At 27.7% G+C, this 26,325-nt stretch overlaps 1 protein-coding gene across 3 annotated transcripts in view; it reads left to right on the plus strand.

Annotated features, from left to right (window-relative positions):
* Positions 1–26,325, plus strand: part of Syn2 (Syntrophin-like 2) — a 275,553-nt gene that overhangs the window by 230,054 nt on the left and 19,174 nt on the right. For 2 of the 3 annotated variants that reach the window (XM_075361804.1, XM_075361797.1), the window contains exons 5-11: positions 110–235; positions 3,797–3,928; positions 11,571–11,755; positions 16,048–16,212; positions 22,831–23,055; positions 24,875–25,084; positions 25,746–25,950. In XM_075361804.1, coding sequence (XP_075217919.1) covers positions 110–235; positions 3,797–3,928; positions 11,571–11,755; positions 16,048–16,212; positions 22,831–23,055; positions 24,875–25,084; positions 25,746–25,853 — 1,151 coding nt within the window. In that variant the 3' untranslated portion in view covers positions 25,854–25,950. The remainder of the gene's footprint in view (positions 1–109; positions 236–3,796; positions 3,929–11,570; positions 11,756–16,047; positions 16,213–22,830; positions 23,056–24,874; positions 25,085–25,745; positions 25,951–26,325) is intronic. The other variant, XM_075361809.1, reaches the window with a different exon arrangement.

Genomic DNA, 26,325 nt, shown 5'->3' on the forward strand with positions numbered 1-26,325 from the left:
ATACTTTGTGATACATAAAACATCACATCATGTAAGTGCTACTATAACAAATTAAACTGTATGTATTCAATTAATGATGAATTGCAATAATTATTTTATTTCTTTACAGTTAATGGTGAACTGATTACATCCTGTAAACATGATGAAGCTGTCAATATATTAAGAAATGCTGGTGACATGGTGATGCTGACAGTAAAACATTATCGTGCAGCTACTCCATTCCTACAGAAGTCCAGTAAGCCTTACAGAAAATTCAGCATTATTCATGTCAGTCTTAGAAAGAAACAAAATTTTCTCTCTTATATGTTTTTCCAAATTTTTCGTTTAAATCTACTCTCCTTGGGATTAACCCAAGGCAAAATAGTGAAATAGCTTGCTCTTCTAAGCCAGTTCCCTAGTAGATCTGTTTTCCTTTCCTTTCATTCTCACTATATTTTTCATTATTATTCTATAATGGAAAAGTACCTCAGTAATCAGGTACTTTACCTTGCCCTGACTCCATTTGCAGGCAATGATCTAATGTGTTGTTAACATAAATACAGTTTTGATTATAGGCCACTTACTAGGTGGAGTGATTTTATTAATTCTGTTTTTCTATTCGGTAATTACTAATACTGTCCAACTTCAGGCTTCAGAGCCACCTCAGGAATCCAAGCTTCCAATCATATAATAATCTAAATCTTAAAATATTAAGAAAAATTTCACCAAATGAAATTAAAATGAAAACTGATGAGAATAGCATTTTCTAACATAATAAATGTGTATAACTTATTTTTCACTAATAGCAAATGAATGTGTAATGAAATAATAATCATTATTTTATTCAAGCTACACATTAATAAATAATTTGTTTTGATAACCATTAAATAAAATGTCAATAGTTAAACAGAAAAATTAAATTTAGCAAATCCTTTTACCTTGAACCGATCTATTTTTCAGTATGAGATCATCATCCACACAAGCCCATTTGGGGAAACTCAAAAAATTCAAACTGAACCTTTTGGCTATGACAATTCTATCCAAAATTTCAACCAATATTTTTAACCACTAGTTTCAAGAGGGACCTACAGTACACTCCAAGTAGTGGTCTCATGCCAAAAAATACATCATTTTGTGGTAGGAGAGTTTGCTAAATTTCATTTTTTCGCATTTCATAGTTGAATATTAATTTAAGAGGTACTGTAAACCACATCTGAAGATTACTATGAAAAATATTTAATAACCATTATTTTAATTAGCGTTGTCATAGCCTGATGGTTTAAAATTGCAACTCATCATTTTAAAAATGATGAGTTGCAATCCTATCTTTTCCATTTAAAATTTTTGAATGTTTTTTTTTTTTTTTGTTATGAAAGAGCAGGCATCAACAGCTATGGTTATTAGCCCAGTAAAAATTGGTAGCATATGAACAATGCCATGCCTGAACGGGATTCAAATCCAGAACTTCCACATGAAATGCCAATATGCTACCTACCCAGCAAATATTTTAGTTGCTCCACTATGGAAACCCCTGAAGATATGGGTGTGCTGATCTTATACCTAAAAATAATTATTTTGAGGTAGAAATATTTACCAAGTTTAATTTTTTTATGTTTAACAGTTGAAAAGTTTAAGAGTTCTCATACTTTACTAACATCCTGTGTGTGTGTGAGCGCGCGCGCGCGCGTGCGCATGTGTTTAAAAAATGCACATACATTTTTGTACTTATACTATAAATATATATATATTTTTTTTTTATTTACAGATTTATATATTATTTATTACATGTATGTACTTCCATTTAAACAACGTAATATGTATGCTCATGCTAACCAGAGGATTTAAATATCTCTTCTGTTGCATATCTTAAAAACTAGATATCTAAGTTAAGTCATTAAACTGTGTGGCTTTTTATGGCAGTGCAGATATAACAGATGTATTCTTTATTATTAATTATACAAAATTTATTCTGTATCAGATAAATGACCTGGCTATCTTGATGAACATTTACAATCATTATGAAACATTTTTGCTATTAAAATGTTAAGAAAGATGTATTAACATCCCAGTTTTCTGGCTTGTATTTTAAATTGTATTATTTCTCTTAAATAATGAAATATGGTTTCCATCAATTAACTTTAAAATTATTTTATTTTATTTTAATTTTAAGTAATATAACTTTGTTTTTATTGAGATATATTTTTTGTTTTAAAGCTTTCATAAAAATTGTTAACCGTTTACTATTGTCTTACTTCCTTTGCTTCCAACATGTAAACATGATTTATGTATTATCTTTATTAATTCTGAAAACATTTAGAATCAGAACACAGCTTTACATGCATATAAAAACTTATAAAAATAAATAAAAGCTAATAGTTAGTTCATTGAACTCATTAAATTTGAATGAGTTAATGCAAATATATTCTCTATATATATTACCACACTACATATATTATTTAACTGATTAAATGACACCTGTTTTAATAATTTTTTTCGTAATTACATAATTTTTTATAATACCAGAAATGTTATACTGACATATTCAGAAAATAAAATATAAACTCTAAAAATCATTTGAGAGTACACAAACATTCACATGCATATTGTTAGAATGAACTTTAGTTAATTTTGTAAAAACAAGATTATTGAAACAGTTAAATAAATAATTTATTTGAAATAATTTTTATTTTACTATATTTTATATAGATATACATTAGTATAAGAGCTCTTAAATAACTTTCAAGTTACATATAGAAAACTGAAATTTAGCAAATAGTTGTACCCTCAAGTAATCTATTATTATCTGCACTTATTTAATTTGACTCATGTCATGTCTATTTCTATGTTGAAAATCTTATCAATTTTAAACTTGCTTACTGACATGCTAGCAAGATCAAATTTTGCACTCACCTTCTTAATGATAATGCAATGTGGTAAAAAAATAAATTCCATTGAAAGATTATTTTTTATATAAAATTCTCAAAATTATTTGATTGTATAAGACCACTGCTGCTTTTTTAGTGGAGATATTACATATAAAAATTGATCATTTTGAGATGGGAGTATTTGTTAAATTTTACTTTTTTTAGTTTCACTATTGAGCAATTATTTAAAAGGTATTGCAGAACACTTTAAAAACTAGATGTAAAATATATAAATGACCATAATTTTGGTTACAGTTTTCATATCCTGATTTTTTCACATATCCTTTAAAAGAATGTACCTCAAACCTATTCTTTTCATTTAAAAGTCTTGAGATATCTCTTAAATACTTGCAATGTAGTAATCTCATACTAAAAAATATATCGTTTTGATGTAAAAACATTTGTTAAATTTCATTTTTCTGTATTTGACTGTTGAAAAGTTATTTACGAGTTGTCATACTTTTATAACAGCCAATATGTGTATGAATTTAATTTGACTGCCATTTTTACCAAGTTTCTTATGAGACTTTAAGGGGTTGATTCTTCAGACATTCTGATGCTACTTTTTGATGATCTTTAAGAAGTCAAGATTTTTTAATTCTGTAAAATAATTTTAAAAATAAAAGGTATTAGTAATAATTCAGAATAATTGTAGGTGAACCTTTATGGTTTAATATTAAGCCAAAAGAAATATTAAATTAATATAAATTTTTCTTTACTTTCAAGCATCACAGTTTAAGTTTCATTAACAAGACAAAAAAATTTATGTAACAATCATTAACTGAAATGGACAGTAGTCACTCTCTGAAAAATTATTTATAATATTTAAAATTTTAAATTGAAGATAGGTTGACTATTTTCCTACTTATGGCTTGATTTATTCATTTGCAAAGGAAAAGATGAACAACAACTGGACAATGATTGTGCAAATGAAGGTGATGAAAGATGGGCAGGTCAAAACGGTTCATCTCAGAGTGGAACAAATGAAAAGCAGATGCAGACTAGATGGATAGACATTATTACAGGTAATTTTTATTTTTACTTCTTTATTTAAGTTAGTGATAGTTAAGTATATTGTATGGTAAGTTTTAAGTAGTCTTACTGTTGATACATAGGTTATACTCATTCAAGATATTGTCATGAAATAACCTGGCTAAAATACTAGAAAGAAAGGAATCAGTTCAGTAAAAGGTTAGCTTTTCAAAGACAGGTAAAAAATTCTTGAAAAAAATTATGTTGATTCACAAACAAATAACAAAAAAATAAATTTATAATAACTTTAGTAGGTATTTGTATTTTTTATCTGCTTTATATATTTACTCTGTATAATAGCAAGTCGCAATGGCCTCTTAATGTTGACATTTTTCTGCTTTTCAGGACGTTTTTTTAATTATTAATCTAAATATAAGAACCATAGCATTCCAACAATATAAAAATATTTAATTTTTTTTCTTTATTATGAAATGTCATCATTCAGTGAAACTGGAAGTGATTGTCCCTGTAAAAAATTAGGAGTATAAATAAAATAGTCCACCTAAATGAAGTTTCTTCTGTCCTGTAGAAAATCACAAAATAACTGACACATATCTGGGTACAGCTTTCTGCAAGAATTTATGTATAACTTACAGCATGGATATATAACATATTATGTGGATATAATTTAATTGACCCTTTCATATTAGAACATTGTCTTACAAAACAAAATTATCTAGAATTTTTTTCATAATGAATCTTTTGTTTTCTTTGAAACAATTCCCCACTGTCAAAATGATTGGACATTTGTTGTTACATTTTAATCAACATGTAACAGAATTTTAAAATAAAATTATTCTAAGAAAATGGATCAGTTGTATAAGATCTGTTTATTCACAATCTAGGTCTCCAGACCTCACTCCGTTAAATTAATGGTTATGGCTTAAAATGAAAGTGAGGTTTATAAACTCAAACATTTGTACAAAAGATTAATTGACTGCTTGAATCTTAAATATTGCTGCCCTCTTAAAGGAACATAAATATATTTTGAAATGAGAAACACAAAGTTTTCTGAAATAAGTTAAGAAGTGCATTGATTTTAATGGTTGAATTTGTTAATGTTTAATTTTATCTAATGAAGTTTAGTTTGGTTTGTTTTATTTTTAACAGAATCTTCAAAATAAATTAATTAAACTTTTTCTAGCCGAAATATTAACAATCATGATTTTTTGTTTGTTTATCACTTAGAATCATTAAAATCTATGCTTTTTGCTTTTAATTATTCAAATTTTTCTCACTAAAATTTAATTTAAAAAAATTTATTTGATTCTATTTTCCCAGAAATAAATTCTCTGTAAAATTTGTAACAGTTTTATTCGTTAATTGACGTTCAATAGTTATTTTATGTCAAACCTAAAAGAATAGGCTAGATGACAGAAACGGTAACCCACCGGGTTGGTCTAGTGGTTAACGCGTCTTCCCTAATCAGCTGATTTGGAAGTCGAGAGTTACAGCGTTCATGTCATAGTAAAGCCAGTATTTTTACACGGATTTGAATACTAGATCGTGGATACCGGTGTTCTTTGGTGGTTGGGTTTCAATTAACCACACATCTCAGGAATGGTCGAACTGAGAATGTACAAGACTACACTCGTACATATCATTCTCATTCATCCTCTGAAGAATTATCTAAACGGTAGTTACCGGAGGCTAAACAGGAAAAAGAAAGAAAGATGACAGTAACGGAAAACCTTATAGAATTCTGTTTCCTACAATTGGTCTTAATCTAAAAATATTGAAAATGAACCTAATTTATTTAAGATTATTTAATATTTTCAAGAAATAAGTAAAAATAAAAACCGTTGGTCACGTAACATAAAATACCAATTAGAGCACAAAACGTCAGATTGTTTATGGCGATCTGTGTAGTTTGTTGATTTTGTGCTATGAAACACATTTTTTCGCGTGTTATACGATTTTCTGAATAGTACGACGATTACAAGTCTTTGCAACGGAAGAAGGGTTCACAAAATCCAACAGTAGTAATTTGCCCAAAATTGATGTGGTTATGCATTGATGTGTTGATGCATTGATGTGGGAATGTTTTTTGCATCAAATAGTGATTTCTGCTTAGCGGAATTCCGAAATATCAAAACTTTTATGTAAGTACACAACTATAAACATTGTTGTATATTAGTTTTTCGTAATATTAAGTAATTATTACCTTATATTACGGTTTGCTACATAAGTATTGTTGGTCAAAATTCGTTATATGCTCACAAATTTTAATAGCCCGTCGACTGTGTAGTTCTTAGATCTAAGAACGGAGTTTGACCGTGTTGTTTTTGAGGTTAGTTGTCAGTAGAAAAACGTATCTTATAATTAAATAGTTATAGTAATGGCTAAATTTGATTTTAAGTTCTCAATAGCATCGTGTGGGGATGATGTAAGCTACGTGCAGCTAAAGCATAAAGGCAAAATATGTACAGTCAAATGTAAAATATGCCTGGAACATAAAGTTAGTGCGAAATTGTATACAATTTGTTAAATAAACGATTTGTTTGGAATTTTAATGACAGTACTTTCACACTGAGGCACTACACGTACATGTAAAACTTGGAATTAATTTTAGACTTAGTAATTTTCGAAATACCTGAAACACTCCACTAAACATCTGATTGTTTTGTAAGGCGTGACGTTATATGAGAGGTCATGAGGTTCGGAGCGTTTTAACAGGAAAATTTTAATTGGTTTATAAAAATGCATTGTGTAAATTATCGTTTACGTGTTGTAATATATATATTTTAATAAAATAGACCGTGCGACATAATATAAACCGGTTTCTCAAAAACAGTCAACTGCTCTATTGTGTTTTTTGACCTGAATTTTTACTTGGATTTTCTTTAAAAAAATATTAGATACATTTCTGGAACTATTTTTAAAATTATTTTTAGATCAATGATATAAAAATACATTAATTTTAATGCATTCTCAAAAAAACTTTATACAATGTTTTACAGACCAAAAATCAGGTTGAAATCTTTCAGCGGCCATAATTTGAATTAAAGCGTTTCTAGACATATGTTAAGTAATTTTTTTCTTACATTTAGCTCTACAGCAGCTTCCTGAAATAATGTCCTTTTCAGATGGAATACTCTGTATACTATAACTACTCTATTTTCATTCATTCATTTTGTATCTTGTAATGCTCCTCTGATCAAGATTCCCCTTGTCTTCCAGGCAAATGATGAAGCACCTCTCCTTTTTTTCCTATGGAATAGCACACCTATCATCCCTGACATGATATATGTAATGTATAATTATACTCTATTTTAAATAAAGTATGTACTTATTTATTTATTTTTACATATAAAATGAATTATTGACATTCCTAAAATAATTAAGAAAAGTGAAACAGAAAATAGCAAAGTTTCATAAACATTTAACATTGTTCAAATTCATGTTTGATTATAAATATTCAGTACTTACAAATAATTGAACAAAAGAAAAGTTGATATTAAAAAAGAGGAAAAGAAAATGGAAGCTAGATAATTCTGCTGTGTGTGGCAGTAAGTAGAATTCCAGTCAGATTATGCAAGTGATCTTGAAAATCACAAATTTTTAAGTAGTAAATTCTTCCAAAAGTTAACAAAATTGTATCATTATTAGAACTCCAAAAAAGAGGGATTTGATAGACGTAGGCGTAATTGAATACGGGAGGTAAAATAAGATATCTTATTATCATTATTTTATGAGGTTTGATGATATTTTGAGAGAAAAAATTATGGATGATTTTATAAGCAGTTTATAGAGAAACAGAAGGGAAGAAGTAAAACAAATTGTTGAATTAAATAAAACTAACCTGCCAGCTTCCGTGGCGCAAGTGGTAGCTTCTTGGCCTTACATCTGGAGGTTCTGGATTTTTGCCATGTCAGGCATGGCATTTTCACACTACAAAAATTGTCATTCATCTCATCCTCTGAAGCAATACTTAATTAATTTTATTTTATTTTATATTTATTTATATATTATAATATATTTATATAATATTATATATAAATATTATAATTATATTTGAAAAATTAATGGTACTTTTCAAGAAGATGCCCACAGCCGATCTGTAGTTAGTCAGTTAGTTGTTAGATGGCGCCACTAAAAGGAGAAAATAAATAAATTAAAATTATAATTTAACTATATTTAAAAATATATACTATTTATTTATTTTCCCCTTTCAGTGGCACTATCAAACAACTGACTAATTACAGCAACAAACTGACAAACTACAGATCGACTGTAGGCATCTTCTTCAAAAGTACCGAATTAATTATCAAGATTATAAGAATTACAGTAAATCAAACAACTTAGATGGCATTAAAGGTAGATAAATTTGAATTAGTGAAACAGAAAGTTTGAATTCAGATAATGAAGAAATGTAGATTTTTAATTTACTAATTAAATAATTAGTAATTTAAATAATTACTAATTAAATTTTAATTGGTAATAAATGTTCAATTGTATTTTTCCTATGTGCTTACACATCTGTGTTGTTTTGTTAATAAATGAAAGCATCATTGTTTTATTCATTTTTGTAATTTTTTTACCATCTGTATTTAAGGTAAACATATTACATGAATAAATATGGTAACACTTATTAAATGGGGTCAATAGATTTTGGTAATTGATTTAAATTAAGTACATTGCACAGCACTGCACTATACAACTAAAAGTATGTACTTCATTAAATTAAGATTACACAATCTTAAAAAATTTTCATTTAAAAATATTAATTCTGTAACATTTTAGTTATTTACAGCTTATAAAATAAATGTTCATTAAAAGTTTGAATAAATTTGATTTAATTTAAAGTTAACGAACGATTATTAAAAAGGATACTCATTTAAAAAAAAAAATAGTGACATCCACGTCTATCAAACCCGATGATAAAGCCTTTTTTTTGTATAATTCATTCAATGCAATTACTTCAGTTTACCAGAAAGGGCCTTATTATGTTCCCATTGTGATTTTTAATAAATTACCGAACCATTACAAATTTTTTCACTAATCAATTTAAAATACAATTTAAAGATTTTCATTTAGAAAAGCATTACTCTGCTGTTGAATTTTTAATCAATACTAATTAGATAATTTAAAAAAAAACCTATTTTCTGAATCTTGTTTAACATGTACATAATTATGTACTGAAATAATTTTCATTAGCACCTGAATTGTTAATAATTTTGTAGTTAGTTTTTATATGTGAACTATTTATAAAGTAACCTCCAGTCGGTTGTTGCAAACAAACCGGTTTTCATAGAAACATAGCACATGCACAGTAAACAACAAGTATGTTTAAATATTGTTATACTTACAGTCAAGTCACCATTTCTTTCGGTACTGCTTGAGTAGTATGTGGTGAAACATTGAGTGATTGTTGCGGCTCCCACCACTTGTGAGGTACATAATATCATTCATGTTTTTTGCAAGCAAAAAATACATCTGCAGCTGAGATTCACTGTCGGTTAGTTTACGATTATAATGTTATATGTGATGGTTTTGTGAAAGATGGTAAAAAATTCAGGGAATGGTTAAAAAAAAACCAAATAAAAAAAAATTAATTTTCATCCATTCACAAAATTTAAGAATTAGCTGGCTACTCAACATTTCAAAAGCAATGATAAAACTCATGGATAGAGTCAATGAATGGATCAGTACTTTGGTGTACAGTTCTTTGAAGAAGGAGTAGACAAGCCTGAATCATGGTATGCTTGAATTTGGGCAGGGATTATGTCAAGAACTAATATAAATAACTATTATAAATAATTTGTATATAGTAAATCTTTAAATATTTTTCAATTAAATTTGTTCATTTTTATCACTCAACTACAGGTTAATTTATAAAATTAGCCTTCCTACTAAGCACCTTCATGATTTACCTTAATGTTTTTTTCATTTTTTTTATACTTTAAATAATTGATATGGACTTTAATTATATGTACTTTTCATTTTATAATTAATCATGTATTTTGTGTTGCTGTTATATGATCAAAGTTTTACCATTGTTTCCCTCCATCAATTCAGGAAAATGGCGAGGCAGTTCAGTTTTTATCCGTAGAGTAGCATATCTACTTATTTTTAGCATAATTAACGTGACATACTATTACGTAATGATCAGAATAAAAAATTTGTGTATAAGAAAATTGTAAGAAATACTTTTTTTTAAAATCTGATGTGGACACCACATGACTTCCTTGTACGCCTATTAAATTACATATAACATTTTTTTTAAAATGAGAAGTACATAAAATTTTATTTCACTAATAACTTATGATTTGTATTCATATTTTTTTTACTTCCTTGTATGAAGTAAAGGAATAAATAATAATTCAATAATAACAATAAAAAAAGATATGAATAAATATCAGAAGTTATTAATGAAATTAAATTTTCATACTTTTCATTTTAGAAAAATGTGTATATGTAATTTTATAGGCGTACAAGGAAGTCATGTGATATCCATATCAGACTTTTTTTTATTGTGATTATTGAATTATTATTTATTGTAATTTTTTTTTACAATCAGAGGTTAATAATTATTAATGAATCAATATATTTAAATTTAAAAAAAAGTTAAAAAAATGAAAGGAAATAAAATCAGATTCAAGTCGATGTGCCTCCGCTTGTAAGATCCAACTATTTCATTAATTAAAGTTTTATTTGGCTATAACTCCGGAACCAATTAAAATAAGTACCACTTATGATATATCATTGAAAAGCTCTCAATGAGGGCTTACTACTGGAGTTAAGAAAAAGTTCAAAATCCAAAAGTTTGGATTTTGGGCTTTTTTGGTTAAGTCGATTGCAATCAAAAGGGGAGGTGCACAACTATATGTTACAACAGTCCTAAATCCAAAATTTCAACATTCTACAGCTAATTGTTTTTTAGTTATGCGAGATACATAGATACATACATACAGATGTCACATTGAAAATAATCAAAATGGATTCAGGGATGGTCAAAATGGATATTTCTGTTGAAATCTGAAAATGGAATTTCTCACGATTACAATACTTCCTTTACAGGAAGTAAAAAAGAAATTAATTTAAATAAATCATTTTCTAAAGATTTTAAAGTGATACAAAGAAAACAGAGTGATGTAGAAAACACACCAGAATTATACAATATGATTTACAAATAATTCTGGGAGAGAGTATGTAGAAACATGATCAAAAATGAAATTTGAGGAGATGAAATAAATATTAAGATAACATATTGTAATTTCTCTGCTGTCTCTAATTATCAACATCCTTATTTTTTGCAGGATTTTGTTTATTCTGCTGCTTAGTTTTAATGATAAATTTTGTGGCTTTATTATTGATTTGAGGATTATATTTTTTTTTCCCTGCATAATATTATTCTCTGTCATCAAAAATTCTGCATTTCTATACTTAAGACATAAATTACAATAATAAAAATGTATGTTTCTTTTAGACTACCCTTACTTATCTTTCATCTACCACGATAGAAATATCTGATGTGATTTTATGAGATTTTATAAAAATTAAATTGTGTAGGCTACATGTAAATTTTTGTAGTCTGAATGAGCTTATTGGTTATAAACTGAAAGATAAATAGATTTATTTAACTTATTAAGATTTATTTAAGTAGTTTATTTTATAATTTTTTTTTTGTTATAGTTCCCTTGATGATGGCTTATGTTACAAGGTATATATTTGGAACAGACAAGCTTAGACCTAATGCATTTGAGGTTCGGGGTTTAAACGGTGCAAATACAGGAGTTGTTCATTGTGATGATGCAGCTATACTCTCTCAGTGGCTTAAATATATTACTGATAACATTATGGGTCTCACACATCTTCAGGTAAATCACTGAAGTAGCATTTATTTTTTGACAATGATAGTTAAGGCTGAAAATTACATAAAGCTATAACTTTTTAATTAGAACCAAACCAACTTTATTAAATATAAAGTTTTAAAAACCAAGTTATAATGCTTTCAGTTATTTTAGCGGCCATCTTCTCATTGATTGTTCCTGATTGGTATCAGCTGATGTTATTTCTGGTAGTTTTTTCAGTTAGGAAGACTTGTCAATGAATGTGTTAGTGTTGAATTTTAACTTTTCAGTTAGTATATTGTTGTGTGTATTTGTGCATTTATTCCATTAAAGTGTCTCATAATTTAGTCCTTTTTGTTTATGTGTCGACTTTCAAGGATGTTATTAATATGCATGGATTCGTGATTCGCATCTACAGCTGGAGTTTGATATGTCTATGTAAAATCAAGAGATTCTGCTAGTAGTACATCACTGAGGTAATTATTAGTTTCCTTTATCTCTGCTAAAGTTTCATTCAGATAATTCATAATTCTGCTGTTTACACTTGTTTTATTCAATCTAACATTATGTTTTGTGAAAATGGTTGAAATAGAATTTTGTGTGCTGATCAATTGTTCCTTTTTGAAAGACACCTAGACAGGAAACAAAAGCCAAGCCAGATAAATATTACGGTGAGTTAGCCTCATTGGTTTGAACAGTTTATAAGTGATTATTTTAAGAGTAGCATATGAACTACTTGATGTTCTATAATTTGGACAGTCTGTTTAGTTGCAGTTCCGGAAGATATTGAAAAAATTTGACATGGTGATTGAGGAAAGAAGAATGTAACTCTATGAGAGCTCTAAGACAATTGTCATTTCAAATGAATGGGTGCAAAATTATTTTGCACAAATATTTACATATGTGAAAATTGTGTACAAGAGGGCCACATATATTTATAATCAAACAAAAGCCTAAACAAGTTAACATTTCTAAGCATAGTTTGAGGGGGTTTCAATGTAATCAAGGAAATGTTTTACCGTTTAATAACAGTTGGTGAAACTTGAATATATCACTAGCAGCCAAAAACCTAGGAACAGACAAACCATTAATTGCACTTGGGATCTTGCTCCAAAGAAGACAAAACTATTCCACATTCCATTAACAAAAAATTTAATAGCCACTGGCATTTGGGATGCATTGATATATACTCTTCATTAACTTTATGGAGAAGGGTAAACTGATAACTAGGCAACATTATGTGTCTTTACTGGATTATTTAAATGATAAAATAAAGAAAAAAACAGCCAGAAGATATGTTACAACTGTTGTAAAACAGTGCAAAATTCCTCTCAATAACAATGAAACATTCTCAAATAGTGCTTAGAAATGTTTATACATTCATGATTTTGATCAAGATTAAACATGGCATCCATCTTACTGACTGACAGTTTTTATATCCACATAAAATATATCTTGTTCAAATGAAACGCTTATTGTTTTAGTGACCTTTCAATGTTCTTTTATCCTCTAACATGGATTTTTTCAATATACTCTGATTTTTTAACTTCAATAGGCTGTCTGGAAAATTCAGTGATCTCATATGACTGCTCTGAAAATAATTAAATCACTTGTAAAGAGTACAATATTTATACAGACTCATCAAAACAAAACATTTATCCAGCTTACATTTAGTTTTCTCTGTGGTTTTTTACCTTTAAAAAATTATTGTTTGATCATTACACATAATTCACTTTCATTGGTTTTTACAAATCACAACACTTGACCAATTTAAACGACTGCCAACAATAGAATTATGGGTGTTTCTGAATGAAAATTGGTGTATGCTGCTAGCTGAGATGAAAAAATTTAACATTGATCTCAGCAGTGTACTATAAGTGCCATCTTGACTTTTTATGGACAATCAAATACTCTTTATATATTAATACAAAGTATGGAGGAAGTTTGGTGACTTGGAAGGAAACTATTCAAAAAAGGAAGGAGCAGAATATCTGTAGGGAAAAGAGCATTTGAAAAGATAAAACGATTTCTGACACCAAAAAGGATGCTAATTGAGCTAAGGAAGAGATTGAAATAAATCCTTCAAATAGAGTGTATTATCATATTGATCTGAATCATGGATTGTCAGAAAAGGCATGAGAAGTACATGCATAGATTTGGAGATTGATTGAAAAGAAGAATGGAGAAAGTGAAATGGTCAGGCAAAGTGAAAAATAGATTGTGAAAGCAGGAAGTGCACATTTGATGAAAATGAGAAGAGGAAAATAGCTTGATTTAACCATATATTATATAGAAAATGTTTTTATTGAAGAATCAAAGAGAAAAAAGTGGTAGGAGAGAAACGAAGGGGGGAGTAAGAGATACAGGACTCTGATGCTTGTAAGTACATATTAGAAAGAGAAAAGGTTACAAAAAAAAATTTGGCAAGTTGCTGTGGATAAAGAAGTGGAGGCTATTTAGTTGAAACACATCACAAGACAAATTAACCAAAAAAATACTTAAAATTTAGAAGATAGATTCAGAATTATTATTATTTATTTTTAATGAATGAATGATATAAAAGTATATATATTAATATTTCAAATAAAATTAATTGATATACTAATGATTTTATTTGTAAAAATATACTAATTTCAGCAAATATGCTTTTGAATATATTTCTTATGAATATTCCAGAAGTCTCCGGAATTTTGAAAAGTGTTTAAAATAAAGTAAACACCAGCTATGTTTTTATGTAGAATACAATACACTCATTCTAAGAAAAAAAATTAGCTGATTGAGGATTGAGATGTTGAAAATGAGTGAAATAAAATAAGCATATATATGTGTGTTAATCATTTAATGGCACTCTACGACAAAAAGTTAATTTCCAATGAAGATTATGTTATAAACAGAAAGTGTATAAAAAAAAAGTATGTTTGGTTTAACATTTGCAGGAAGATAAATAGATAGTCCTGGATACACAAATTAAATTTTACTGTTATCAGTTCCTGTAGCCATACTCTGTCTTCTAGTCATTTATTGTTGAACTAGCAGACCCGGCAATGCTTCACTATTGCTAGATTTAAGTGTATCTATATATATATATATAAATTAAATGAACTCAATTAAAAGTTTGATAAAACATTAACAAAATGAACATTACGGAACTTAACAAAATTTAACCTTTCCCTTTTCCCCTTTCCCATTTTCATTTTTCCATATTTGCTTTCTTTTTACCTTTCCCCCCATTTTCCCATTTACCTCTTTTCATATTCCTTCCCCCACTTTTCTTTCCCTTATTTCTCTTTCTCCCTTCTCCCCTTTCCCTTTTTCTCCTTTCCATTTTCTTTTCCCTGTTTTCCCGTTTTTCCGGTCCCCTTTTTTAATTTTTTCCATGTTCTCCTTCTTCCCTTTTAGTTTTTCAGTTTTTCCCTTTTCCAATTTTTCCTTCCTTTCCTTTTCTCCCTTTTCCCCATGCATAAATTGGTCCAGTAGTTTTTTTAGTCTATAGCAGACACATATCAGAAACATTAAAGTGGAATCGTAAAATATTTAGTATAGCATGTTGCTTTTATGTCCAATAGATAGTGCTGTTTTTTTAAAAAAAAGCATGTTTTAACCTGTTATAGGTGTGACATCTTAGGTATGTAAAAACACACACGTATTCAAATGCAACATTCTGTCAAAATTTCAAAGCAATCAGTGTAGAACTTTCAGAGATATAAGATTTTGAACAAACAAAAATTTACATTTTTATTTATATAGATTATAATTAACTGGCTAGATAAAACTAAGGTGCAATGTGCAAGTTACAAGTACATTGTAACTTCACAAACTTAGAGATATATCTAATTATAGATAGTATCTCAGTTGCTTCATCAGATATCCCAAAGTTTCAAAACTATGACACGACTTGTTCATTCTTACTTGTGTGTAAAAAACTTAGATTATGTTTTACCCAATCATTGCCATTTAAAGACAGAATTTTTAAAGGCATGTTTTCCTAAGTATGAAAAACAATGAGAAAAAGACTGATTTTTTCAAGCAGTAATCATGGAATAGCAGAGTATAGGATTAAGTATTATAAATAATTTTATGGTCATTTAATATTCCATCATCAATTTACACTACAGTTAAAAATATTTTAAGCCTGCTGCACCTCAAAACATATATTAAGTGATAAGTATGTATTAGAACTTAAAAATATCTCTCTAATATAATTTCTGTTAAATTTCCTCTTTACAGTATTTTGTAAGTGTAAAATGGCAATGCTTTTTTTTTAATTTCGTTTTTATAATCAGAAATTATCAGTATTTATAAATCTTCTTTTTTTTCAGATGAAACTGTATAACCGCAACTTTCCAGCTGCAGAACGAATAGAATATATGGGTTGGGTCAATGAAGGAATTTTAAATAACAACAATAATCAACCGTGGCAAAGCTATCGACCGAGATTTCTTACACTTAAAGGAACTGATGTACTATTGTTTGATTCTCCACCGGTAAGAAAAATATATTTATTTCGGCCCAAAGGACATTTAACCTACCATCAACTGTTAACATAAGATCTATGCAACTTTGGGTTTAGGTGTAATTTGTTTAGAATTATGTGGTAAGATGACTGACCAATTACTAATTTCCTCAGAAGCATATGTTGCTTGAAAATGGTTAATCCAATAGTCATATAACAACGCAAAGAAGAATACCTATATAAGTCCAATAAACATACTATAAAAATAATTAATTAATCATGTACATGATCTGAGAATAAACATTGCATATTCATTAGTTAACTATGTTAAAGATTCTCATTATTTATTAACTTTTTAATTCAGTCAAGCACTCTTTGATACTTATGTATGTTTATTTAAGATCAACTAAACATCTGTTTTTCATATAGGCAAAGTCGTCATTTATAAGCTCCCTCCTGTTGTGTATTTTTTCATTCTTAAGTTCAAAAAATATCTACCTGTAAATCATTACACAATCAATATTTGAATTTCAGTTAAAAATTTAATCATTAAACTGAATATGTAAATGGATAGTAGATGTTAAAGAATGCCACAGGATGCTTTCTTTATTTTAAATATTTCAAGTTTTAGAGTAAAAATTGGAAATACAGAAATCCTCTTATTTAGTTTTATCCTTTAATGAATAATGAATAATTTAAAAACAAATTAGAAAACCCCTCTAACAAGTAAAAAATAAGAATTAAATCAAATTGAGATTTTTAAACAAAAAAATATAATATATTAACAAATATAAAAATGACTGAAAAGTAAAAAATAAATTATATAAATATCTAATAAGTAACCAATAAATAAATGAAATAATTATTAAATTTTAAAATTAAAAGTAATGAAAATATTTAATTAAATAAAAGCGTGGTGCAATTTTTATAACAATGTTTTAGAATAAGTATTTATAGACATTTGCTGTATTTTAAAATATGTCTTTTGTTTAATGAGGTTGTTTATTATATTTATATACTTTATTTATCGGTAATAAAATAACTCTAGTATTAATTATTTGATGGTTCAAATTTGCACTGAGATGACCTTTAAGGGTTAATAAAATTAAAAATAAAAATTAAATTTACAAATCTTGCACAAAATTATTACATTTTGATGGTAATCTGAAAAATTATTAATTATTATCATTATAATCGTAATTATGAATTAGTTAAATAAAAATTCATAATTAATTAAAATGAAACTTTTAGCGGAAAGAGTGCGTTCAATTTGGCTTAGATTACAAGCAGAATTCGAAGATGAACTTCAACTATGTGAGAACACATACAAAGAAAGCGAGTGGGTGCATTTTCCCAGATTGTTACTTGTAACAATCTGGGAAAATCGTCGTTATTGAAAATGAAAATGAAGATTAATTGTTCTAAAAATAAATGTTGTGTTGTTTTAAATAAATTATAAAAACTTCACCAAGCTTTTATTAAACTAAATATTTTCATTACTTTTAATTTTAAAATTCATAATTATTACATTTATTTATTGGTTATTTATTAGATATTTATATAATTTATTTTTTACTTTTCAATGCATTTTTATATTTGTTATATATTATTCTTTTTTGTTTAAAATTCTCAATTTGATTTAATTCTTCTTTTTTTTACTTTTTACAGGGTTTTTCTAATTTGTTTCCTTTTTTATTAATGTTAATATTAATATTAGTTAAATAAAAGCTTTTTTAAAAAATAATTTTTTATATGTAATCAAATATATTTTTGTAATTTTTTTTGTTTTTTTGTATTTTTTTAAGACTAAAAAAGGAAATTATTTATTTTTACACATTGAAGTTACATACGTGTACCAAATTTCATTGATTTTCATACAATAGATCAAAAGCTATAGCAGTTGCAAGATTTGATTATTCCTAAAGCAAGTAAAATAAAAGCTTTTAAAAAAAAGAAGTGAAATCTTGTAATACAGCTTCATAGAATTCTTATTGTCAGTGCTGTATTTTCCTTTTTTGTTCAACATACTAAAAATATCCACAGGAATTAGAAAATTCATGCTTATTCATTTTTATCCACATTTTTACAGTTTTTCATATGTTGAAGTTATGTTCAAAGCTAATTCTAAGTGTAATAACAATCAGATCACAAAGTACACAATATCACTTAATTACAGTATACCTTTTTAAGGACAGTTTAAAAATGAAAATTTCAAGATGTATTCATAAAATTTTAGAGTTATTATCTACACTAAATTTAAATTCTGTTATTCAATTCTATCATTTCAATTCAGAAATGAAACTGTGACCCATTGATGAGAAACTGTTTTGTTTAGGTAATTCTTCATGAATGTGGCAAAATTAAGAGCTCTTTTTAACTGGAGAATGAAACTAGTATTTCTCTCTGCATACCCTTCTTATCCAAGAATTTATAATTTTTTTCACCAAAAAAAAGGAACCACTAACTCTTGCCTCAACTGACTGTGCATCCCAGATTAATTTTTTGGCTGCCATATTTTGTTACTTAATGATATGTGGTCGCTCAGCATCCTACTTATTGAAGGGAAAGTCCATGTATGAATTCATATATGCACTTGAAAGGAATGATATCATCAACCAATGTTTAACCATGGTAATTTTGGCCAATATATGTAAAGGTTTCACCTATCAACTGATGAATCTTGTTCATGTAGGGAAAGAGTCCAATCTAAAACAACCTTTGAACTGCATAAAAACTTTGGTTTGACAAAGCTGTCTTTGATTCCAAACATTAAGTTTCTTATTTCTCGCCCTTTTATGAAATTAGAAACCATATCACCTGGAAATTCAGTTAGGGGGATAACTCATCTCTCATTAACAATGAGGCTTTGATTTTCAATACACATTGCCGTACTATATGGAAGTTCTTGACTAGATTGCTGCATTCAATCATTACTGACAAAATGGAATAGCTCAGCTTTTTTTCGAGATAGACCCAGTTACTATTACAGGTGGTAATTTCTGTTGTTTCTGCCAAACAAAAACTACTACTTATACAAACTGTTGGGAAAAAACAGGTTGAATTATTAATCTTGAATTGTTAATGTTCATGATTCTTTTTTCTATTCTGTTACTAAACTGCTTGTTTTTTGTGTTTAAAAACTGTTGCAGTATGTTTCAGTTGACACCAGTGAATACCATCAATTATTTTATCACAAGATTTGATGGTTTATGGCTTTTTTATCTGCCCTTTAACGTTACAGTATTTTCATGGATGATTTAATTGGGTTTTAGAAATTGTTTAATCTTCGCAGTTAACTTATAGCATATTTAATATTGATAATACAACAGTCTGTTGGCCAAATGACCTGTTCTCAGCAAATAGCAAAGAGTTATTCACTTTATCTGTTTTCATTAATATAATGTTTGTTAAAGTCAGCTGATAACTCTTTGGTGATTCAACATGTTTGCTATGCAGTATTACTATTGGTTGGAAAAATACAGTTTGTACTGAAGTGAAACAACAGTTTAATCAGACTGTTTGATATTTTCCCACAGATCACTACTACTTACCATCTAAATTTATTCTACTAACTACAATGATATATAGTCACTTAACAGCACTGGCATCATGTAGCTAAATTTTTCAAGGAGACTTTTTCTGTAATGCATTAGAGTCACTAAATTTAATTTAATTTTAATATATTAAACCTTGTTAATTTTTAGACATGAGATGAGTGTAATGGATATTTCTTGAACATGACCTAGTAGTTTTGTTAGTTAGTTCTAAATTTTTATATACAAATAAATAGTCTTTCATTAATTATGATCTTAGTAAGACTTCTTAATTACAAGCTCTGGGTTTATTCCCTAGGCGCACCCCATCAACTACTAAAAATATTTGTGACATCCATAAATCAAAATTTACTTCGTCTAGACAGCAATTCGCTGCTACTCCTAGGTCGCTGAATGCCAGCAAATACCTGTCCACCATATTAAAGCACTTGGAGCCTTAATTGGCTGGTGGTCAGCTGTATATCTCTAGGTTAGCTTCCCACAGCAGTACAGTAGTAGTCTTTCCCTTAAGTAAACTACTGATGTCGGATGAACATAGCAACCGCATCAAGGAACTCCCACATGGTCCAACAATGCAGCTCTTGCCACATTGATTCACCGCTTGTATGTGGCCAATCTTCCCCTTGGTCTCTAAGTTCCAGGGTGGCCCAGTCTCTGGTCCCCCAAGAGCAGGGCAGTAAAACTATTAATGAATTATATTAGATGGTATTATTTATTATTGTAGATAAATTAAAACATTTTAAATAGAAAAAACTCCATGCACATTCAAACAAAAACATTTCCATTCGTAAATTTCTAATCCAAGGTTCTAATACAAGTTTCAATCGCCTATTACCAATTAAAGTTGGTGGTAAAAAACCAGGATCAAAAAATCAATTATCTTCCCGTTTCAAGAGCTTTACCTTACTTTACCCCAAGTTTTTCACACTTATAACAGACTGTGAATGCATGAAACTTTGAGAGTAGGATCTCTATCAAAAACTAACATTTTAAAGTGTTATTTAAAAAATTATATCAGTTTGTCTTGCATAGTGTCCTGCATAATCGGACAAAGAAAGTTCAGTTCCCATTACAATTTCTGAAGAAAATATAACGCATAATAATAGCTGGTGAAAAACATATAAAAAATTGTTACTAGTGACAAATAATAATATTATTAAACAGTTGAATCAAAAACAAAAATAATAGAGACTAAAACTTAAAATTGACTGAAAAATTATTTAAATTGACTAGTGTAGAAGTTTTTTAAAAATTTTTTTAAACCTGATGTCATGATTGTCAAAATTCAAAAGAAAATATGATTGAGGATTTTAAATAATATCAAACAGATAAGCAATAAATTGAAAAATTAATTTCTGAATCTACCATAAAAAAACTGTAAATTTAATCTTACAGCTTAAATGAGAAATAAAATACACTCAAGAAACTTCGTCAGTTAAAAATATAGGGTCATTGAATAGACATATAATTGATTCACATGGACGGTTTTTCTTCATTATCCTCCCCTCAGTTATTTTGTACATATTTCTGGCAGAAAATATGCACTAGCATTTCGAGAAAAATATTTAACAAATTCTTACATTGTTTCTTAACATTTAAAAAAAAAATTAATAAAAAATTTGTAAATTGCAAAAAAATGTTCAATTTTTTTTTAATATTTAAAAAAAAAATTACTTATTGAGATTATTAAGTACAAACTAATGAAAGTTTAAACTGAGAAAATAATATTTGAATACTATATGAACACTAGTGCTTTATTGTATAAGCAAAAAAAAGCAATATCTTTCAGCATTCCTTGTAACATGTGCGATCATCCATTTTTACCTTTTTTCCTTTTTCAAGAATTTGCATAAGTAACTGTCCAGAAATTTTTTTGCTATGCCTAACTTGTAGTACATTTTATTTTAAGCTGCCCATAATTATTATATTTTTTTGAGACTGCGTCCCCATAAGTGGATCTGCAAATTCTTGACAGTATTGTACACATAATTCTTGTTCAAAATATGTGTACCACTGTGTCACCCACTGATCAGAAATTATAACCCGACGCAATGTGCTCTGTTATAATTGGCAATAACATATCTGTAGAACAATTATTTACTTTCAACATGAAACATTCCCCTGTTTCACAGCATAGCCTTCTGAACACCCATTGGTCCTGAGGGCTTTCACAACGTTGTTTTTCTCCTTGCAAATAGAGACTTATCGATTTCTTCTGTCAGATCCAGGCCACCAATTATATGATTTCATTTTAAAAGCTTCTCAGCACACAGGTAATTTCTCCAATTGACAGCTGTGTTGTGATCGATATTTAATTAAATTCACTGAAATCCTCATTTCATAGCTCGATGTGTAAATAAATAGTAGAATTTTATCAAGGTTTAGTTTAGAGCCCTGCAACCATGTGTTAGGTCACATTTGTATATCAACTCAGACTGCGTTGTTTTCTTACACTGCCACCATTCTCTATCATTTGAAATATTTAATGCCATATTGCTCCCCTGATAACATGGTTTATGTTCTCATAAAATACAAAACAAACGAACAACAACAATAATTGTTTCAGTGAATGTTAAAACAAACATAGTTCATTTTATCCCTTGAAAAAACAAACAATTCAAACATATTTAGAGGATAATCGATAATGATGTTGGATTATGATTACTACAATAGTAATAGTAACACTACAACACTGCTGTAATAAGTATGATATACTGATGTAATTTTAAAAATAAATATCAAACAATCTAAATAACAGGACCTGCAGTATGATGATGTAATCAGGCAAGTATGAACATTTTTGCTAAAGTCTACCATGTAATAATCATAATTACACCAACCTCTTGGTAGGGACTATCTTAAACTGAGACAAGAATGAACATGAACTTGAGTTATAAATTTTGTTAATACAATCTTTCTATATTTGCAGCAATAAATATAATATAAATCAGGAGTAGTGACATTTGACAGACTGGGAGGATAATGGAGATCAAATGAGTGTAATCATAAAAACTTATGAGTAACGTTATGAAAAAAGTTATTTGTTGTATTTTTTTTTTTTTTGGTACAATTTTTTCTTTTTATTGTTCTATCAGTTGAATATTGGTGATTGGCTCCAGTGCAATCTTACGTTTAAAGTTTATCAGTCTATGTTAAGAGTTATCAAAGACTCAGAAAATGTTGATGAACGACAACATTGTTTTTTAATTCAAACATCTGGTCAAGAATCACGATACTTTTCTGTTGAGACCCGACAAGAATTGTTGAGGATAGAAAGTGCATGGCACTGTTCTGTTTGTGCTGCTGTAATGAAATTAGGGGTAAGTACACTCTGTGATAAAAGGTAATATCATATTATCTCTATTATATAATATAAATTATTATGTTTTGTAATGCGTTATTCATGATACATTTCTTTTGTTAGCAATCTGTCAGTTTGTTTTCTGCAGTTTTCTTTTCATTCATCCTTATCTAAGCAAAATAATTATATATTCTAACAACATAAGATTTAATCAGGAAACTATTTCCTAATTATTTATATTAACAAATTGAGAGCTTACACACTATAAATAAATATTTTTTTTTACTCTGATCATTACATGATATTAAATTGCATAGATCATGTCACAGTAAATAGTCTATGGATAAAATAACTGCTCTTGCATTTGCCTGGATGGGTCAAGGGAAACAGATGTAAAATCTTGATCAGATCAGCATCACAGATTACACAATTATTTATAAAATAAAATATATATATATTTAAATGTATATTAATTATTTAAAATATGAAGGTACTAGATATAAAAAATAACTATAAAGTAAATCATTATTCAAAAGACATTAATGAAAATTATTTCAGCACATATTTGTATATACATTGAACAAGTGGAAAAAATTCAGGGATTTTTTTATTAGTAATTATTATTATTAGTAATGTTAGTGTTTATTTAAAAGTTTATCGAAAGAGTAATATTTTTTCTGTAAAAGAAAATTTTTTAAATGTTTTTTTTTTTTTTAAATAAATTACTGTAAAGAATTTTTTAAATGATTTGGTAATTTATTAAAAATGGCAATGGAAGCATGGACTCATTCTCATAAGCCATTCTCTTGTAAGTCATTCTCATGAGAATTTTTTTGAGTTACATGGTAACACATGTCTAGTTTGATATAGGTGAATATTAATATTGTTAAAGAATAATTAATTATTTTTATTAGCAATGACTGTTTATTCATAAATATAAACAGAAGTATAGGTTTAACATTTTTGATATGTACATTCATAACATTTTACAACAAAATCAATCTTCATAAATCACCTAGTTGAAACAGGAAATGTGTATTTACAGTAGATATGAAAATTTTACACAGATCGTCTAAAACAAAAATCTTTGCGCAGTTAAAGTTTATGAAATTTACAAATATTAAATCTGATAAAAACAAAATAATAAAAGAACAAACACAATTTAGATCAAATGTATTATTAGACTACAAACTAAATGTTTGCTTAGTCACTTTAAAACAGATGCTACTGGTAACTACAAAGAAGAATCTTTTTACCCTTTGGAAGAATTCTAAATATATCCTTTAGAAGAACGTTATTTAAACATGAGTCATTAACAATTTTTAATATTTTTAAAATGTCATTTCTATAATAGAAATTTTATTTTAATTCAGTTCAATTAAACTACTGGAGAAAGAATAATTTATAAATACTGTTAATAAGTATTCTTTTTGAGAGGAAAATTTTGTTGTACGTATGAAATTTAGAATCTCTGAGTTGATTAATCATTTATGAAATTGAATCAATCTAACATATATTTTTGATTCACAATATAATATTATTTCAATACTAATGTCCATGGTGGATTGTACCAATCTCAGCTATTTTAACTGGAAGGTTCTGAGTTCAAATCCTGAAGGCATAGGATTCTTCAAATGTTATAAAAAATTTAATTCCATAAGCTTGAAGCTTATTAAAAAATTGTTTAAAAAATGAAAGCTATATAATAAAATCAGTACAACATTTTCTTAATTTTCATCTTCAAAAATTTATTTAACGTAAATAATTTATACATACTCATATTTATCTATTGCAGTGGTTTCGTGTGATTTATTAAGAACTTTTGTGTATATTTTCAGAGTAAAACATTTAATGTAACAGCTGGTGATACAAGGAAAACAGCAGGATTAACTCTTGATTGGAACATGGGGTTTGCACTTTATGATACTCAAGCACGCACATATTCATGGCAATATAAGTTTTCTCAACTAAGGGGTTCATCAGACGATGGCAAAAGTCGACTCAAACTCCATTTTCAGGATTCAGAAACGAAAGCTATCGAGACAAAGGTTAGTTTGTACAATTACAAAAAATAATGCTTTTAAGCCATCATTTTGTAGTTATAATTATTTTTTAATACATAAATTAGCCTCATCGATCATAGTGCATTGCTTTTATATAGGTTTCTTTACACTAATTCAGTCTTTAATTTTTCTATTTTTGTTGATTTGTAAAGCCAGCCATCTGTAAAAGCTTTCTTGGCATGTTATTTAGGCTTTCTTATAGCATCATTTATTATATTTCTGCTCTAAGGTTCATCACATTTATTTATAATTTGCATTATTGTACTGTGAATGTATAGAATAATGCTCCACGTGCCTGCTTTTTTTTAAATTTCTTCATCTTAATGACAAATTTGTTTATTGTTTACCAAAAGCAAATAAATCAGTTTTACGATTTTATGCCTTATAACACTATATGTCACTGCTATTCAAAAAGTCTACTTATCAAAGAAGCCCCAAATTATATTTATGCTGTATAAAATTATGAAGTAATGAAATTTAATAAAATTTTAATGTATAAGTACAGTAACTTCATGAATTACCTTTTTTCTGTAATTATAACTTTACAATGTTATTATTACTTGTGAGTAAATATAAAAATTTAGTTTTTAGATATATATTTATTAAAATTGAAAAACAGTATAACATTCTTATGTATTTTTCATAGGAACTTGAGTGCCCATCACTACAGGGCTTGTTGTTCTGTATGCATGCATTTCTGACCGCAAAGGTGGCTTCTGTGGATCCAGCATTTCTGTCTTCTAGAACACCATGAACTTCTGCTATAAATGGATTGCATCTAACGCACAAGCTGCTATTTATCTTCGCGTTAATAAAATAGAAACTTCTTTAAAAATTATGTGACTGATTAGGTAAAATCTATAAAACAGTTAAATACATTACATTGCTCTTTAGAGTGAAAATTTTATTTAATTATTCTATTTGGGTTAAAAGTGCAGTGATTTTATTAAATATAAAATTTTAAACAGCAATTAACGTTGGTTGTTGTTACAATTAAAATGTATACCTACTATTAATATTTTAATTATTGTAAGTTGTTGAAAAAACCTAGTTTGAATTTATATGAGATAGCTGTTTAAATTAAAAATAATAATACTGCATGAGTGAAAACTCTATTTTGAGTAAAATTTACACAGAGCATGATGAAATTTACCTTATAATGTCAATTTAATCTTCATATGCTTTTCAATATTAAAAAGGCTCATTTTTTCTTGCTTTCTGTGCTT

Source organism: Lycorma delicatula, chromosome 1, assembly GCF_047948215.1.
Source record: "Lycorma delicatula isolate Av1 chromosome 1, ASM4794821v1, whole genome shotgun sequence".
Classification (NCBI taxonomy): Eukaryota; Metazoa; Arthropoda; class Insecta; order Hemiptera; family Fulgoridae; genus Lycorma; species Lycorma delicatula.